Source organism: Callithrix jacchus, chromosome 16 (assembly GCF_049354715.1).
Source record: "Callithrix jacchus isolate 240 chromosome 16, calJac240_pri, whole genome shotgun sequence".
NCBI classification, from domain to species: domain Eukaryota; kingdom Metazoa; phylum Chordata; class Mammalia; order Primates; family Cebidae; genus Callithrix; species Callithrix jacchus.
In genome coordinates, this window is record NC_133517.1 from 40423537 (window position 1) to 40443091 (window position 19555).

Here is a 19555-nt window from a genome sequence, read left to right on the forward strand (position 1 = left end):
CCCTTCCCCACTTCCTCCTTGCCTGACTTCTCCCTCTAGTAAGCCCCAGTTTCTATCGTTCTGATCTTTATGTCCATAAATACCCAATATTTCACTTATAAGTGAAAACATGCTGTATTTGTTTTTCTCTTCCTACATTAATTTGCTTTGGATAAGGGCCTCCAGCTGCATCTATGTGCTTGCAAAGGACATGATCTCATTCCATTCAGTCCACCACTGACCACCTTTGATAGGTATCTAGAAGGATTTCATGTCTTTGCAGTTGAGAATAATGCTGCCATGAACATGCAGATGTATGTGTCTTTTTGCTACAAAGATTTGTCTTCTTTTGGATATATACACAGTAATGGGATTGCTGGGTCAAATGGTAGTTCTGTTTTAAGGTTTTTGAGAAATCTCCAAGTTGTTTTCCACAGTGGCTGAACTAATTTACACTCCCACCAACAATTTACAAGTGCTCCCTTTTCTCTGCATCCTTTGCCAGCATCAGCTGTTATTTTGACTTTTTAGTAAGAGCCATTCTGACTTGTATAAGTTTTGATTTGCATTTCTCTGGTGATCAGTGATGTGGAGGAGGATTTTTTCACTTGTTTTGTGGCTGTTGTACGGTCATGACCATTTTAATCGATACAGATTCACCACACTGTCCAATATGGTGACCACTAGGCAAATACGTCTATTCAAATTTAAAGTTGAAGTAATTACAATTAAATAACATTAAAAATTTAGGTTTCTCGGCCACATTGTTCATATTTTCAGCACTCAACAAACATGTATCTAGTGGACAGCACAGAAGATTTCCACCATTGCAAAATATACTGTTATTCAGTGCGGTAAGAGAATGAGAGAGCAATGAGCCATTCACATCTTCATCAATACAGCCAAGCCACAGAGAGGTAGCCACACCCCTCACAGATATGGGCAAATCACAAGTACATAGAACACCTCCACTGGTGTTTTGTTTTTTAATGAATATGGCATGTATGGGTCTATCTCCTTTTTATTCTTTAATTTCCAAATTTATTACATGTGATTTCTCATGATCAAATGCAGTGCGCTTCCTAAGAAATTAGCATTCTTACCCTTAGGAGAAATTCTCTTCTCCTGGATTTATTCCCAATGTTGAAGGAATTCTATTGTCAATCCAATCAATCTAAGAAACAGAAAAATATGTTTTCACAAGCACAAACCCAAGACTTATAACTACTACCCCAAACCCCTTCCCCAGCTAACTAGAAGGTTGCTTCCTTTCCAGCTGTGGCCAGCGTGCGATCCTCCTTTCAAGGCTCAGCAAGGGCTGCACAGAGTATGTCCTGCAATGTCACAATGGGAGAGCAGACTGACTGCATATATGGCACCTTAGGTTCATGTAGAATTTTAGTGAAGATAGTTAGGTTGCTTAATATTAATATTTTCTGTTGAATCTTCAGAAGATCTTAAATTATCAAAAAGCTGAGAGAAATAGTTTTGATATTTTTTCTTCCTTAAAAAATTGTTATTTTCTAGAAAGTGTTTTCTCTACTGAACTCATTTTCTATAAAGAAATACTAAAGGCAAAAGCCAAGGCTATAGCAGAAGTCTATTCAAAATAGTCTTTGTGCGGACATTAGAGCATCAGTTAACTCACCAGCACCATCCCCAGAGCCAGAGCTCCCTGGCAGCTTGATGAATGGTGATGACGGTGTACAAATAAGAAGTAAACAACAACAAAAAAAGGAACACTAATTTCAACCTCCATTAGACTCACAAGGAGGGAGAAAATCAATGTTTGACAAATGGAAAATGACAAAATCAGTAAAGGGAGACTTTTATTTTCAATTTTCTAAGAGGCCTTTGCACACAATGAAGTGTTAAAACCAAGAAAAATAACCAGCAAAAAACATACTCAATGGGCTCTATTTAAAATGCATTTTCATAAGCTACAAATATAGAGCAGGAAATAATTGCTTTGTTTGTTCAAAAGAAATTTAATGGTTTCTTTAATTTAGAGTAAGTAGCTGCTGCCTTTGAAATTTGATTACATTTTGGTAAGAAGACTATGCATATTGAGTTATCTATTTAGCTATCTATGCTACCATTGGTATACACCACTGAATCATTCATTCATTCATTCATTCATTCAAGAAACATTTATTAAATACCTACAGTTGCTAGGTAGATACATCTACTTACTTTATTTATTTATTAAATAAATGCACCATAACTGGGGGATGGAACTATTAACTGCCCAAGGAAAACAAACAAGTAACAGACAACAGATTGAGATGCTAACAGCCACACTAGAAACCAGGAGGGCTTACAAGTTTTTCACAACGCTTATTTATAAAATCTTTCGCCTGAAAGCAGTGCTACAAAGAGAACAGAATTTTGAAACAAAGTTGAACAAAATGTCTCTCGTTCGTATGTAATTTCCTTTATAGATAGCAGAAATTGAGTTGGAAATGACAGGGAAGATTATTTAGATAAGAGACATATTTGCAACCCTTTGCTAAGCCTACCAATCACAAAATTCACAGAAATCCTCAGTGTCATCTAGTTACAATGTCAGTTAGGTCTTCCTTTATAATCAAATGCTTTTGGTACTTAATCCTCTCAATTGCTCTTTATAAACCAATCTGAAGAAAATTAACCATTCCCTTCTTTGTGTTTCATACACTTTACTCATAATTCTATTATTTAATTTTATTAAATATTGATTAGGCTAATTATGAAGCAGTAGAAACAAACAGACCAGGGTCAAATTTCACTTCTGAAATTTGCTAATAGTGTTAACTTGAAGAAACCAAACTTACCCTTCCATTGAATACAATCTTTTTCATCCCCCAAAATGCGAATGCTCGTATAATTGCAGGACTTTTCCTTAGTTCAGCTAAAGATGGTGTCCTTGTCTGACCCATGGCAATAAAAATTTAGGCTCGCAGACAGTTTGAAGGGTGAGTGAAGCAGGGTTTTACTGGGTGGAAAGGTTAAAAGCGGAGGTGGAAAAGTTAAAAACAGAGATCCTCCCCAAGGCTGGTGCCCTTGCTAGAGAGCTTCCCACCCACTGTTCTAATTCCAGATTCCACACAGGTAGAGGAGGGGCCAGGCTCCTCCCTTCTGCAAATGTCATGAACTTTCCAAAGCTCCACCTCAACAGTCAGGCTGGTCGAAGTTTCTCCAGCAACCCACAGCCACCTGGCTATCTCAGTACCCACCTCATAAACCTATTATGAAGATTGAATAAGACACCTAGCTCAGGGTCTGGCATGAAGAAAATACACAGTTGATTGTTAAGAGGATTCAATGAATGGGTGTCCACACACTTCACTTTACCCTCTTATCTCCTATTTGTCTATGTATCTCTCTTACTTACCCGAGGATACGTTTCTTGACAGTAGGGACCATATTCAATTCACTTCTTTATCTATCCTAGGAACTCAGAGTACACTCAAGAAATGTTTGAAGGAGTGAATGAATGGTAATATCAGTTCAAGGATTTTATTTTCTTGAATGATTATCTAATCAGCATTATAACTGTTTCAGGTAGTATTGTTTTAAAACAGTTCTTCCATCTGTCCTGTAAAATTATAAAGTTTCTATATATTGTTTATCAGAAGTGAATACTGGTCACGGTGTGCAGCATGGCACGAGCTCACAAAGAGCTTCAGTAGAACCCCATGCTCAGCCTTGCAGGCAAAGTTGGCAGTGGTGGGTGGGATGGGGACAGCGGCAATCTCCTGAACATTTACATATTGCCAAATCTCCTGTAAACAAACCATCATGGAGGCCAGGACTGTCCCATGATGGGTTGAGCCTCGTGGAGATTCCAAAAATCCTATCCATCTTTTTCACCAATATTGTTTGTGGACTCTGATGACCCAAATCTGACATCAGTTCTGGGACATCTAGAAGATACTAAGGACAACAATTACCTTTGTCAGCAATTGAAGTAGTTGATATGTGAACTCTGCAGATTACATAACCTTCCTAAGCACCTGGATGTTTGAGATGCTAGATCAACCATTACCCATGGGTCAGAATGGGAAAACAGAAAAAGAGATGGCTGGAGGGAGAGAAGATTTAGATCACTGCAAGATGAAACAAGAAGAACCTATTAGTGGAAAAAAGTCGGAGGATGAAGGAATTGAAAAATAAAGTTTGGCAATATTAGAGAAAATTAGGAAGAGTCAAAGGCAAGACCATCTATATGTGGTGTGCTGTTTGGGTCAGTGCAAGCTTCAGGTAGATTATGAAAGAGCTCAGGGACATACACAGATCACAGTTATAAAATAGGTCTGTTGGAAGCATTTATTCAGTGGAACTCATAAATGACAGTACATGACTGGCATGTTGAACTTTAGAAGTTCGACCCTGATAGTCCTTTTCACAGTGATCTTCAGATCTTAAAAGAAAAGGAAGCATAGAATATATTTTGTTTAACTTCTCTTTTAAGAAACTGTTGTGGTTGTCAACTGGGTTATCTTTCTAAAGAATGAATCTGGTATGTATTGACTGAAGGTGCTAATGGCTACATTTTTACTGATTCATGTGGAGGAATGAATGAAGCACCAAGACCAAAGACAAAACACAAAAAAATAGGAAAGTAGAATTTCAGGGAGGGCGTGATGTACGAGGTAACTGGCTGAAATTCTTTTAGATTTGTGCTTCTGGACCATGGCTCTTGATACCAGAAAGAAGGACTTTTCCTGGGCTAGGAGTATTTCTTAACAGGCCTGGGGAAAACTGTGATTGTCTTGAGCTAACTATCCTTATGAAGAGGACCTTAAACTGAATTACCAAGTTATTAGTATCGGGACTTGCAGACTTTGTAGAATAGCAGGATAACTTTCCATTTGGTCCTCCATTTGTTTGAGTGGTGTTACCTATTCTCTCAGGAGGGTATGTATTGGGTGGGAGAGCATTACGTATGGAACTTCTCACAAAACAGAGCTGTAGCAGCACCTACTCAATAGAATCAGTCATCAGGCAAATAAATGCCGTCTTAGACAGAGGCAAAGCCAGAGTGCAGTTTGGAGCAAACAAGAATCAATATAATCTAGCAAGAACCCAACAATTCTATAATTCCATTGTACAGATATATAAGAAAAATGATCCCTCCGGACATGCTGCCACCTGGCCATGCTTAGAGCATTGAGGCCACACCCCTATTCTGCATTCTAGTGTGGCCCTGGTTACCTCCCCTCTGGCTCAGTCACACAGCTGCCTGGCAGATGACTGGATGTGTTTAGCAGTGGTTGCCAGGATCATGCTGATGTGGTCCCAGCCCCACCTCCCTCCCTGCCCTGTGATTTTGGAAGAAACCTGACAGAGCAAATTGGCTGTGGCTGTGTGACAATACCAGCACAGAAACAACCCTGGTGTAGGTACAGGAGCAAAACAGGAGAAAATTTAAAAATGGCAGTAACCCTGAGGCAACCACTTCTGGTGGTTGCCACTCACCTGAGGATACACCCAAAGACCATGCTGCTCCCCTACAACTGTCTGTTCATGACACTGTGTTAGCTGGTGGTGTCTCTTTCCTGGTGCCAGTCTCACTAGCATGGCAGCACCTCACAATCATGATGCTGATGCTGTTCCCAATCTCATGGATGAAATCAAGACTTTCTCATTGACCAAGAGTCTGTGACAACTCTCCCAACAGCTCAATGGTTGTGCCTCTGAGTCTACATCCTTTCAATGAGGAAGGCCCTGCATCATCTGCTTACCTGAAAGATCTGGAGAAACAGCAGAACCAAGAAATTCTGGATCAGCTGAAAAAAGGAAAGAAAGAAAGCAACTGAAAGCAGGAAGCTCAAAGGGAAGAGTTACAGGTTTAAATTCAGACCATAGGAATCTTCATGTCCAAGAAAGCAGTTACGGACAGCCCTGTATCACACTCAGCATGCTGTCAGGCAGTTTGAAGGAGAGTCAAAGGATCTGACCAGCCACCTGCAGTATTCCTAGCAGCATGTGGGAGAGTTGGAGCTGGCTCTCTCTGCTGTTTCTACGCAGCAGAAGAAGGCAGACAGATACAACAGAGTTAAACAAAGAGAGAGATGCTGGAGTTATACAAGAACAACAAAAGCAATGAGGATCTGAAGCAGCAGAACTCAGAACCAAATGAGAAGCTTCCAGTCCTAGTGATGGAGAAGTCAGGCATCCACCTCAACTTGGAGGGGCTGCAAAAGAAGCTGGAGAGGGCCAAGCTCCTGCTTCAACAGTCCTCAAGCCAGTGTGAACCCCCTGATGCTAACCAGCAGTTACAACAGGCCATAGAGAAGCAGGCACAGCTCGAAGCACAACTGGGGCAGATTATGGAGTCACTGAGAGATCAGTATGTTGAAAATCTGAAAGGAGGGAGTGCCATGTGGTGGCAGAGGATGCAGCCAATGTCAGAGCAGGTGCACACATTTGAGGGAGGAGAAGGAACACAGCAGGAGTTGGGTACAGGAGCTAGAGATGAGCTTGGCTGAACTGAGGAGCCAGATGGGTGAACCCCTCCCCCTGGATCCCCCAGCAGGGCCCTCTGAGGTGCAGCAGCAGCTACAAGTGAAAGCTGAGCACCTGTGGAAGGAGCTGGAGGGTCTGGAAGGACAGCTCCAAGCCCAGGTGCAAGAAAATGAGGGCTTGAGTCATCTGAACTGAGAACAGGAAGGGAGGCTGCTGGAGCAGGAGCTGAAGCAGAATGCTGAACTCTGGGAGAAGCAGGTGGAGGTGTGCAGGCAAACCCTGGAGACCATGCAGAATGACCTCACCACCATCAGCCATGTGGTCTCCCAGAACGGCGAGCTCAAGGAGCAGCTAGCTGAGCTGCCCAGCAGCTTCATGAAGCTGAACAATGAGAACATGTAGATCACCAGCACACTGCAGTTGGAGCAGCAAGTCAAGGAGGAGCTGGGTGACCTGAAGGAGGTTTTAGGGCTGAAGAGCCAAGAGGCTCAGAGTCTGAAGCAGTAGCAAGATACCTGGATCACCTGCAGCAGGTGACCTCTGAAATGGAGGAGCTGCACAAGCAGTTACTGCTGCAAACCCAGCTTGTAGACCAGCTGCCACAGGAGGAAGCTCAGGGCAAAGTGGTGCCCGAGATGGCCTGCTAAGAGTTACAGGAGACCCAGGAGTGCCTGGAAGCTGCCACCCAGCAGAAGAAGCAGTTAACAGCCCAGGTGAGCCCCATGGCTCCCCATGGGGAAGGAGATGGACTAGACAATGAGGAGGAGGAGGAAAAGGCACCTCGGCTCATGCTGAGCATCCTGGAGAACCTGGAGAGTAGGGAGGACATGGTGGCATTTTTTAACTCAGCTGTAGTCAGTGCGAGGAGAAGCAGGCATGGCCATGTGGGCAGCTGAAGGAGCAAAGGGTGTGCTGCCAGTGCCTGGCTCACCTGGTGGCCTTGGCCTAGAAGAAGCCAGAAGCAGCAGCCCTAGCCCCAGGGACCAGAGGCGATTCTGTGTGTGGGAAGACTCACTGGGCCCTGCAGGGAGCCATGGAGAAGCTGCAGAGCCACTTTATGGAGCTCATCCAAGAGAAGATGGACCTGAAGGAGCAGGCAGAGAAACTGGAATGTTGCTGTATCCAGCTGTCTAGAGAGACAGACACCATCAGTGAGGGGGAGGCCAGAGCACGGCAGGGGGAGCTGCAGGGCGGTCAGAGGGACCCAGCATCTGAACCCTGTCTTCCCGCAAGAAAGTACATCACCCTGTACCAGAGCCAGAGGCCAGTGCTGAAGTTGTGGCCCCAGAAGAAGTACATTCGCAGGCTGGCCCAGGACAATGAGGAGATGAAGGTGAAGTTGCTGGAGCTGCTGGAGCTGGCGTCGTGGCTTGGGCGACCGCAACAAGTGGCATAGCAAATTCCTGGCAGCTGCCCAGAACACTGCTGATGAGTCCGCTCCAGGAGCCCCAGCTCTGGGTGATCGTTGCCAGATGAGACTCACCCACAGAGTGGAGCCTGCACAAGTAGAGGCCCAGGAGGGGTCTACCCCATGACAATCCCACTGCACAGTGGATTATACAGCTGCTTCCTGAGATGTAGAAGCCCCAGGGGTGCCCCGCCTTGGGCAGAAACCCCTGCATTCCATTTTTTGAGAAAAGAGGTGAAGATTACCATCATCTAAAAGCTGGCCACTGTCAGCAAAGCTTGGAGAAGTGAGGCCAGAGGCTCCGCCCCAACCAGTTCTGCACCAGCCCTTCCCAGTCACCCTGTTATTCTTAGAGCAGCAAGATAAGACCCCTGTGTAATGGGGGGAACAAACAAGTGCAGACCCTTTGCCACCTTGGCCAGGGCTGAGTCCTTAATTTCTGGATGATTATTGTTGTTATTTAAGAGCCAGAGGCTCATAGAGTTTATTTATTTGGAGGAGGCCTGATGGCCTCCCGAATGGCCTTACTCTCACTAAAGCAACTTTTCCTTCATGGAGGCTCCATCATCTTACTCAGAGAGGCAGCCGAGGCAGGACAATGGAGCTGACTGTAGACCAGGGGAGGGAATGGGCTGCTGGGGGTGGCTCCCCTTCCCCAATGTACATATCGTATCTGTGTAACATTTTGTATATTCCGGGAGTAGGGCCACCAGCTGTATCATACATAGAGGAGGTTGGAGCTGGCACATGGGGAGGAGGTTCTAATGATTACTTGGAGCTGGGAAACTTATTTATTGATAGCAAGGGACAGAGAAAGGAGGGAGAGATGCCCTGGTGATGCAACTTCTGTTTATTTTGCTTTATATTTTGGAATAAATGGATTTAGACATAGGAGGGAAAAAAGAAGAGGTGAATACTACATAAATATACTAACACCTGAGTAGATCTTCTTCAAAAACTATCTGTTGGAAAAGGATTTAGGTGCAATTAACACATCCTTCCTAAAGTAAGCCTCCCCTGAAGAAATGTTGCTGGCGTAATGATGAGGCTTAAAAGACGGAGAGAGAATTAAGTGCAGTGACATTTCAAAAATAAGTACCTAATTGTTACCGGGTAGCATGCTGATCCTCATAAGGCTAATGAGGCCAAATTTATTTACTGCTCTAAAGAAGATAGATTTAAGAATCTCTGTATGGCATTTCATTTAATGTGGCAAGTTTTAGTTGCATTTACATTTATTCAATCACAGTATCGTAGACAACCTTGAAAGTAAACAGACAAATGTGCTAAGAACATTCTTCCCGGGTGTGGGGTGGAAGTAGGATTTTAACTTAACTGTCTATCACTTGATATGTATCTTGCTGTCCCATATAAGCTTTGAAGGAAGTGACTGATTCTACTCTTGTGTCACATGATTTATAAGGCTATTTATTTGAACCTGTGTCTATGTCTACCTGTGGCTCAGTAAGCTATTTTATTTCACAGTAAAAATCATTAAATGAGCATGTCATATATTTTCTAATATATTTCTGTAAAATTTATTATATGTATATGGATAAAATTATAGCCAGAAAAAGTCAGTAGTGTGGGGAGAAACTGAGGAGTTGACTAACCGATCTTTAACATTGCTCAAGCAGCAGTTTAAAACTTCCAGACACCTGAATGATAATTGTTCGAAGATGCTACTTCCATGTGCCCAAGTTATAATGCTTTGGTCAATTAATTAAGAGCACTTAGAAAGTCCCTTATCATATATAAGTGAAATGTAAGTCCCTTATTATATATAAGTGAAATGTATAAGTTCAATATTCACATTAATTCTTTTGTTTGCTTTTATTTTTTAAATTTATTTATTATACTTTAAGTTCTGGGGTACATGTGCAGATCGTGCAGGTTTGTTACATATACAAACCTGTGCCATGGTGATGGTTTGCTGCATCTATCACCCCATCATCTACATTAGGTATTACTCCTAATACTATCCCTCCCCAATCCCTCCCCAGTCCCCCACCCACTACTATTCCTCCCCAGGCCCTAGTGTGTGATGCTCCCCTCCCTATGTCCACGTGTTCTCATTGTTCAGCACCCACTTATGAGTGAGAACATGTGGTGTTTGTTTTTCTGTTCTTGTGTCAGTTTGCTGAAAATGATGGTTTCCAGTTTCATCCATTTCCCTGCAAAGGACATGAACTCATCCTTCTTTATGGTTGCATAGTATTAGGTCTGAAAACTCTAGTCATCTATCACTTGTCACACATTTATTGAACACCTGCTATGTGTTAGACACTGTGTTAGGAACTGAGGAAATAAAGGACAGAGATGGACCCTACTCTCTTACATACTCAAAATGTTTAGGACAGACCAACAAAAGAAAAATGGTGGAATTTTATGTTGTGAGTCATGAAAAGGCATGTCCAGAGTGCTATGAGGTTCCAAGAAAACCATCTGACAGAGGACCCTTAGTCCAAATCTTGATGAATGAATTGGAGTTATTGGCACCTTTTACCTCCATAAGAAAAAAGAAAAAACATGTTCTGAGCTCTAGGACAGCATGGGTAAAGGCATCACTCTAATGCATTTGAAGGACTGCTGAACAGAGGGGGTTCTGTTCTGGAATGCTCCAGGAAGTGAGTGAGAAAGAGAAAGTAGAGCTTGGTAAACTCTGAAAAGGCACTTGCATTTTTTTCTTAAAATCACGTGGAGTTGCAGGATTTGACATAAATGGAGATTTTAAGTGATCTGATTTATAGGGATCATCTGGCCGCCACTGTAGAATGGATCAAGGGGAACAATACTAGAGGCAGAGATAGCGGTGCCAGAAAGGAGAGAATGGACATGAGAAAATTTTAGGAAGAAGCATCAGAATTAGCATCTCCTTCCTAAAGTAAGCCTCCCCTGGTTGGATGAGGGCTGAGGGAGAGTGCGCAGTGTAGGACCACTATGCAGCGTAGATGAGGATGTTCATACTCAGAAACAGGAGAAGGAGCACAGTTTGGCTCAAGGGAAATGGAGAACGATGATGAATTCAGGTTTGGTGCAGTGGATATGCTAAGTGAAGGAAACAATGGGCAGTTGCTTACACATCGACTGCTCAAACAGTGATATGAGGTGGAAGTAGAGATTTGGTAGCACTAACCTACATGGTAATCTCTGAAACTAAATGTGAGTGAGATTTCCCAGGAAGCAAGTATGAAGAGAAAAGAGAAGAGAGCTAAATCCTGGGGAATGCTGCCTTTTAAATGACTAGCCCAAGAATCCAAGAAGAGCATTGAAAAGTAGGAAGTGAAGAAATAAACTAAGAGTGGCATTACAGATTCTTTGAAAAGAAAAAGCTTCAAGGAAAAAAATGTCCAAAAAAAATTTTAATGCTTCAAAGATTTTATTCATCTCTTCATTTCTTTATTCATTCACTTAATAAATACTTATTGGGTGCTTAGTGTATTTCAGGCACTAGCTAAATATAGTTGCTAAACAAAATCAAACCTGTCCTCAGATAGATTACCATTTAATGGAGTAGACTAATTTTAAATAAATGAACCAAGAAATATATGTGTCATTTTAAATTAGGATGAGTGCCATAACAGGATGCTAAGTGCCATAAAGGATGCCCTGGGTGTGATCATTAGAAAATTGTTAACAATGAGTTCGTGTCCTTTGTAGGGACATGGATGAACCTGGAGAACATCATTCTCAGCAAACTGACACAAGAACAGAAAATGAAATACTGCATGTTCTCACTCATAGACAGGTGTTGAACAATGAGAACACATGGACACAGGGAGGGGAGAACTACACACTGGGGTCTGTTAGGGGGAATTGGGGAGGGACAGCAGGTTGTGGGGAGTTGGGGAGAGATAGCATGGGGAGAAATGCCAGATATAGGTGAAGGGGAGGAAGGCAGCAAATCACACTGCCACGTGTGTACCTATGCAACTATCTTGCATGTTCTTCACATGTACCCCAAAACCTAAAATGCAATAAAAAAAAAGAAAATCATTGATGGCTTTGCACTGTTAGCCTTGCTGAAATGAGAGAAGCAGGAAGAAACCAAATTGCCACCAAATTGTCATGAGTTAAGAATAAATATGAGGGAAGGATATAGATTATGGCAGGTAGGCAACTCTCTGGAGAAGCTTGACTTTGGCAAACAGTAGGGCAATAAGAAGAAAACTAAAGCCAAATATTTTTTGTTTTAAAACATGAAATATGGAGAGTATTTATTGGCTAAGATTGGAAGAAACCAGCAGAGAGGAATACTTATAAATATAAATTTTAAAGTGAGAAAAAAAATTGATGAACTTGGCTAAAATTCATTAAAATACAAATATGTTTCAGGTGGATTCAAATGAGCTAAGGAAACACTACAGGAGTTCTACAAAATTTCAGGTAGGTGACTCACAAACAATTTCAAAATTGCTCAAGTAATCTATTACCATTTTGACTTTAAGTCCCATCTATAGATTTCTACAAATAAAGTTTATATTTGTGAAGTTTTATTAGACAAAGGTAAGCCTGAAGTTTTGCCTCTCAATAATTACTTGATATAGTTCCTTGTATGTGCAAGTGGGTGAAATGGGTAATTCAGCATATAAAATTAAGCAGACAAAAGTAAGTTAGTGTCCACATTTAAATCTAATATTCATATCAATAAATATGGGTTGTATACTTTGTCTTGTCTACAAAATTTTAGCCCCCAATTCATGTAGCATGATGTTTATAAGGTTTGTAAAATTATTTCTACTCCTGTGTCTTTCTTGTTCTCATATATTCAAACAAAAATTATTACTAGAAGAGAGTCAATTATTTGGATAACATGGAATCTTCCTTTCCTAAAACATATGTTTTATTGCCCATAAAACATACGTTTTATGTTTTCAAAGTACTTCCTCTCTAACTCTGAAAAATAGCGAACTCTAGCCTCTCACTTTAAACACACTTCTTTAGTGGCCTCAAAGTTTGTTTAAAAATACAAATCTGGATTTAGGTCTGAAACCATCCCTGTTGGAAATCTACAATGATTAATAACCCTTTCTATTTGTTTTTTTTTTTTAATCTCCAACTAATTCTTTTATTAAAAATTACCACATAAGCATATTCATAAAAGATCTCTATACTGTTTTGATGAATTCTACAAGATGATGAATACTCTTTGTAATGCCATAAAGCTTATTCCAAACTCTTAATTTCCTGAGTTTGAATAAGGCCTAAATTAATTTATATATTTAAGTTGTGTTAGTGTGATGACATTTTGGTCAATGACATACCACACATATGGTGATGGTCCCATAAGATTGTAAGGGAGCTGAAAAATTCCTATTGCCTAGTGACATCATAGCCATGAAACATTATAGCACAATTGGTTATTCACCTGTTTGCAGATGATGTTGGTGTAAACAAACCCACTAGGCTGCCAGTCATATAAAGGTATAGTACATACAAATATGTATGGTACATAATATTGGGGATAATGACAATAAACAACTATGTTGCTAGCTTATGTATTTATACTATACTCTTTATTGTTATTTTAGGATGTACTACTATATTTTTTTAAGTTAATTGTATAACAGCCTCAGGCAAGTCTTTCAGGAGGTATTACAGAAGAAGGCATTGGTATTATAGGAGATGACAGCTCCACCCTTGTTTGGAGCCTGAAGACCTTCCGGTGGGGCAAGATGTGGATGTGGAAGACAGTGATATTGGTGATCCTGACCCTGTTTAGGCCTAGGCTAATATGTGTGCTTGTGTCTTAGTTTTTAACAAAAATGTTTAAAAGTCAAAATTAAAACATTTAAACATAGAAAAAAAGGCTTATATAATAAAGATATAATGAAAATACTTTTTTACAGCAGTAAAATATATGTTTTAAGATAAGTGTTACTACAAAAGAGTAAAAAAGTTTTTAAAAATTCAAAAGCTTATAAAGTAAAATAGTTATGGTGAGCTAAGGTTATTTTATTATTAAAGAGAGAATACTGTTCAATGAATTTAGTGTAGCCTAAATGTATACTGTTTATAAAGTCTACAGTAGTGTACAGTAACGCCCTAGGTCTTCACTCACTCACCACCCACTCACTGACTCACCCAGAGCAAGTTCCATGCCTGCAAACTCCATTCATAGTAAGTATTCTATACAGGTATACCATTTTTTATCTTTCATATCGTATTTTTAACTGTACCTTTGCTACATTTAAATATGTTTAGACACACAGATGTTTACCATTGTGTTACAATTGCCTACAGTATTCAGTACAGTAACATGCTATATACTAACATATAATAATATACTGCAGCATACAGATCATGCTGTACAGTAACATGTTCCTAGGCTTGTGGCCTAGAAGCCTAGCCTTGTACGTCTACACCATAGAGCCTACATGTGTAGTAGGCAATACATCTAGGTTTATGTAATATGCACTATAATATTCAATGATGAAATCACCTAATGCATTTCTCAGAATATATCCCTGTTGTTAAGTGACACATGACTGTATTTTTGTACTTGGCCATTCCACTATTAGCTTGATAACTTCTTGTGAACAAAAACAACAACTTACCCCTACTTCAACCCCAACATGCTTTGCAAATTGCCTGGCACAGAATTTAGTGTTGGTCAATACTTCTTCAATTCAATTTTCTACAGTTCAATGAGAAATAAATTATCTGTGTCTACAAAAATCTGTGCAATGTGTTAATATTAAAATGGTTAATGACTAATGACTGTCTGCATAGAGAAGTTGAGAGGGGAATTGAGCAACTGAATAGAAAGCAAGTAAAAAGATCATTATGATTTGAGCCAAAAACTATAGGTTTTAGAGTAGCATTAGACAGGTCAACAGTTCTGTGTGCCTGTTTTTTTTTATTTTAGATACATTATTTTAATTACTGTTCCGTACACCTCTTAACTTGTTACAAAGATCAATACTTATATGGTAAAATCAATGAGATTTGATGACATGATGCAATTTCTAAACCAATACTTTTAGAAAGTAATTTCTTTATAATAGCTAATCTGGTTAATTCAAGCCAGAAGTTTCATTCTTGTTCAATAGAAGCTGGCTTTGAAATTGTTAGGCAATTAATTATCTCAACTCTCTATGCTTTCGGGGTACAAGTGGTTTTTGGTTACAATGATGAATTATTTGGTGGTGAATTCTGACATTTCAGGACACCCATCACCAGAGTAGTGCACATTGTATGCAGTTTTTGTCCCACTCCCCAGCACACCCCACCTTCTGAGTATTGAAAGTCCATCGGATCACTCTGCATGCCTTTGCATACTCAGAGCTTAGCTCCCACTTCTAATTAAGAACATGCAGCGTTTGGCTTTCCATTCTTAAATATTTCACTTAGAATAATGACCTCCAATTCCAATCAAGTTGCTGCAAGACATTGATTCCTTTTCACGGCTGAGCATTATTCCATGGTGTACATATACTGCATTTTCTTTACCTACTCATTGGTCAATGGCCACTTAGGTTAGTTCCATATTTTTGCAATTATGAAATGGGCTGAAATAAACCATGTGTCTTTTTCATATAATGACTAATTTTCCTTTGGGTAGATACCCATAGTGAGATTGCTGGATCAAATGGTAGATCCACTTTTAGTTGTTTAAGAAATGTCCAAATTGTTTTCCATAAAAGTTTTACCAATTTACACTCCCACCATCAGTGTATATGTGTTCCCCTTTTACTACATCCATGCCAACATCTATTGTTTTTTGACTTCTTAATAATGGCCATTCTTTCAGGAGTAAGGTGGTATCTCATTGTGCTTTTAATTTGCATTTCCTTAATGACTATCGATGTTGGGCATTTATATAACTTCCTTTGAGAAATGTCTATTCATGGCATTTGCCTAGTTTTTGATGAAATTATTTGGTTTTTCCTTGCTGATTTGAGTTTCTTGTAGATTCTGGATACTAGTCCTTTGTCTGATGTATAGTTTGCAAATATTTTCTCCCATTCTGTAAGTTGTATTTTTATTCTGATGATTATTTCTTTTTATGCGAAGAAGGTTTTTTAATCAGATCCCATTTATTAATTTTTATTTTTATTGCATTTGCTTTTGGGCTTTTAGTCATAAATTCTTTGCGTAGGCCAATGTCCAGAAGAGTTTTTCCATGGTTATATTCTACAATTTTTATGGTTTCAGGTCTTAGATTTAAGTCTTTGAATTATCTTGAGTTAATTTCTGTATAAAGTGAGAGATAGGGATCTAGTTTCACTCTTCTACATGCGGCTTGTCAGTTTTTCCAGCACCATTTATTAAACAAGATGTCCTTTACCCCATTTATGCATTTGTATGCTTTGTTCAATAGCAGTTGGCTGTAAATATTTGACTTTATTTTGGGATCTTTATTCTGTTCCATTGGTCTATGTACCTACTTTTATACCACTACCATGCTGTTTTGCTAACTATGGACTTGAAGTATGGTAGTGTAATGCCTTTAGATTTGTTCTTTTTGCTTAAGATTGCTCTGGCTGTGAGGGCTCTTTTTTAGCTCCACATGAATTTTAGAATTGTTTCTTCTAATTCTGTGAAAGAAATGTTGGTGTTTTAATGGGAATTGCATTGAATCTGTAGATTGCTTTTGGCAGTATGGTCATTTTAACAATATTGATTCGTTCAATTCATAAGTATCAGATGTGTTTCCATTTGTTTGTGTCATCTATGATTTCTCTCAGCATTATTTTATAGTTCTCTTTGTAGAGAACTTTCACCTCCTTGGTTAAGTATATTCCTAGGGATTTGTTGTTGTTATTATTGTTGTTTTAGTGTTGTTGTAAAGGGATTGAGTTCCTGATATGCTTCTCAGCTTGGTCATTTTTGTATGTGTATTGGTGTGTAGCATTGCTACTGATTTGTGTACATTAATTTCATAACCTGAGACTGTATTGAATTTGTTTATCAAATCTAAGAGTCTTTTGGAGATATCTTTAGGGTTTTCTAGGCATATGATCATGTCATCAGTGAACAGTGATAGTCTGATTTCCTCTTTCTCGATGTGAATGCCCTTTATTTCTTTCTCTTGCTTGATTGCCCTGACTAGGACTTCCTCAACTCTCTATTTTATATGTGTGGCCTTACAATATGTTCTTAACTGCTCTTAATTGTCTTAAGATATCTTAACATTTTTAAATATACCCTATTAAGACCATGTAAAATTTAATAAAAATGAATACTTATTTTACATAAAAGAATTTCTTTTTTTTTTTTGAGACGGAGTTTTGCTCTTGTTACCCAGGCTGGAGTGCAATGGGGCAATCTCGGCTCACCGCAACCTCCGCCCCCTGGGTTCAGGCAATTCTCCTGCCTCAGCCTCCTGAGTAGCTGGAATTACAGGCACGCGCCACCTTGCCCAGCTAATTTTTTGTAATTTTTAGTTGAGACGGGGTTTCACCATGTTGACCAGGATGGTCTCGATCTGTTGACCTCGTGATCCACCTGCCTCGGCCTCCCAAAGTGCTGGGATTACAGGCTTGAGCCACCGCGCCCGGCCTACATAAAATAACTTCTTATTGTTGTTGCCATCAAGAAAGTATGAAGCACGACATTGTCATTTCATAATGACCAGGGTAACCTAAGGCCAAAATAATTTTAATACATGACAATCTTTTTAAATTTCTTAGTTGTAAAAGTACTTTCTCCCATTGGATCTGCTGAATAATTGCAAACATTATTGATTTCTTTTTTCTCCTCTTTCAGCCTGCACAGGCTCTGATAGGTACTTTTAAAGCAGTTTATTGGTAGCAAAATGGTTCAAAGTAGACAAGAGTAGAAACTATTGAAGAGCCTAAATGAACCGCAATATAATCAACCCTGAACACTGGAGAATTGGCTGAAACATAAAAATATATCACTGCAATGAAAGTGCAATGCTTTCAAATAAAATCAAGAATGGACTGGATTTTTAGTCCAAGAGCCCCATACTAAAAACACCATTAAAATGTATTTTAACATTAGCAACTATTCCCATTGCATATGTGACAGCTCAGTAAAAATCCTAGTAAATGCAGTGTCTAAAGAGAGATCAGAGGCAAGGAGGTGGAAGTGAAATACGTTGGAAGGAGTCTACAAAATAGTTTTCACAGTGCTAATATGCCTTAAAATGGCACCACACATAGTTAATTGAAAGCAGTGTTGGATCAAACAACAAATAATGCATTGTGACTGGTCAACTTTGACACACATCACTGTAAATCCATCCGTTCCCAGAAAGGCATGTAAACACAACGCATTTGTGAATGTGTTCTTTCAACAGTTGGATGTTGCATCAATAATACCATTTGATGTTTGCTACCTCTTCTTTGGGTTTAATCCAATATTTAGAGCAAATAGGATGTTAAAGGTAAGATAAATATATTTAATTGCCTTTTTCTTACAATAATAGAAATCTTGAAACAATTTAAAGTGTCTTAAATAACCAATATTCTTAATTTTTTCCAAACTCTTCTCCATCTTTCTGTCCTCATCAATGCTATGATTTTTTTAATGAATGAAGAAAAAAATGTCTACTGGTGGAAGTTGCTCCTGGTTGTGTTCATTTTACATCTCATAACAGGCATTTTTATAATCTAAAATAGGGATGCTTTTGTATTTCTGAATTTAATCATAATTACAAATGAACATTTTACACATTTTGTTTTTTTGTTCTATTTGTCCTTTTTCAGTTGCTGAATGCGTGGTATATGGGATGTAAAATTAAGAGGTTAGGTTAGAATACCCTAAATTATCTTACTCATCTTAAATTCCGTAATTCAAAAAAAAATACAAACATACTTTTACATCATATACATGCTTTCACAAGTGAGTGCCTACTTTCACATCACATTTACTTACATACTTGAATTCAACTCAAATGTTTGTCAAGTGGAAACTAGTTAAATATACTGAAAAATATTTTTATTATTTATATAATACAACACTTTTTAGCTTTTAAAGAAAGAAGAGGAAACTTTTTATGTACTGATACAAAAAAACTTCAAGACAAATTGTTAAGTTAAAAAGCTAGTTACAGAACAGTTTATAAAACAATGCTACCTTCTGCATAACAAAAAGAAAAAATATTCAATTTTTTTATATTTACATAAACACTTAAAAGGTATAAAGAGAAATTCATAAAAGTGGTTACCTGAGGTGGGAAGGGAAAGCAGGAAGGAAAATCAAAACAGATAGGGGCAAGATCAAGAATGAGACTCTTCAAAGTATATATTTCATATTTTTTGAACAATGTGAATGTATTATCTATTCAAAAAGATTATGACATAAATACTTTATAACCCATAGCTTCATTGGACACCTAAAAATAATTTGAGGAGAGTCAGAAATTGAAATTTCATGTAAATCTTTAACAATAGCAACAATACATTTCTAAAAACAACCTTCTTAAACGGATCACAAAAGATTTTTATAAATTTTAGTTAATTACCTCTTTTGCATCTTGGGAAGACAAGATAACATAACCTCTACCACCAGTGGATCTTGACAACAGCAATGACAATAGTAGTCACAGCTGTCTGTTGAATACACACAAAGGCTACATACTTTGCTAAAACTTTATATTCATTATCTCCCTGATTCCTCCCAATAACATCATTTTAGAGACAAGGAAAATAAGAATTACCGTGGTGCAGAAACCTGTCCAGACACACTGCAGATGAGTGGCAGTGTCTTCACTCTACCACATATATATCTAACTCTAAATTCTTCATT

General features: G+C 38.9%; 1 protein-coding gene and 2 pseudogenes across 2 annotated transcripts in view; all 3 read left to right on the plus strand.

Moving 5' to 3' along the window:
• The window catches only part of CNGB3 (cyclic nucleotide gated channel subunit beta 3), a 155191-nt gene that overhangs the window by 71614 nt on the left and 64022 nt on the right, over positions 1–19555 (plus strand). For both annotated transcript variants that reach the window (XM_054246780.2, XM_002759049.6), the window contains exons 7-8: positions 12173–12223; positions 18105–18191. In XM_054246780.2, coding sequence (XP_054102755.2) covers positions 12173–12223; positions 18105–18191 — 138 coding nt within the window. The remainder of the gene's footprint in view (positions 1–12172; positions 12224–18104; positions 18192–19555) is intronic.
• LOC103788561 (ubiquitin-conjugating enzyme E2 Q2 pseudogene) lies at positions 2211–4468 on the plus strand (annotated as a pseudogene).
• On the plus strand, positions 5252–8127 carry LOC103788560 (golgin subfamily A member 2-like; annotated as a pseudogene).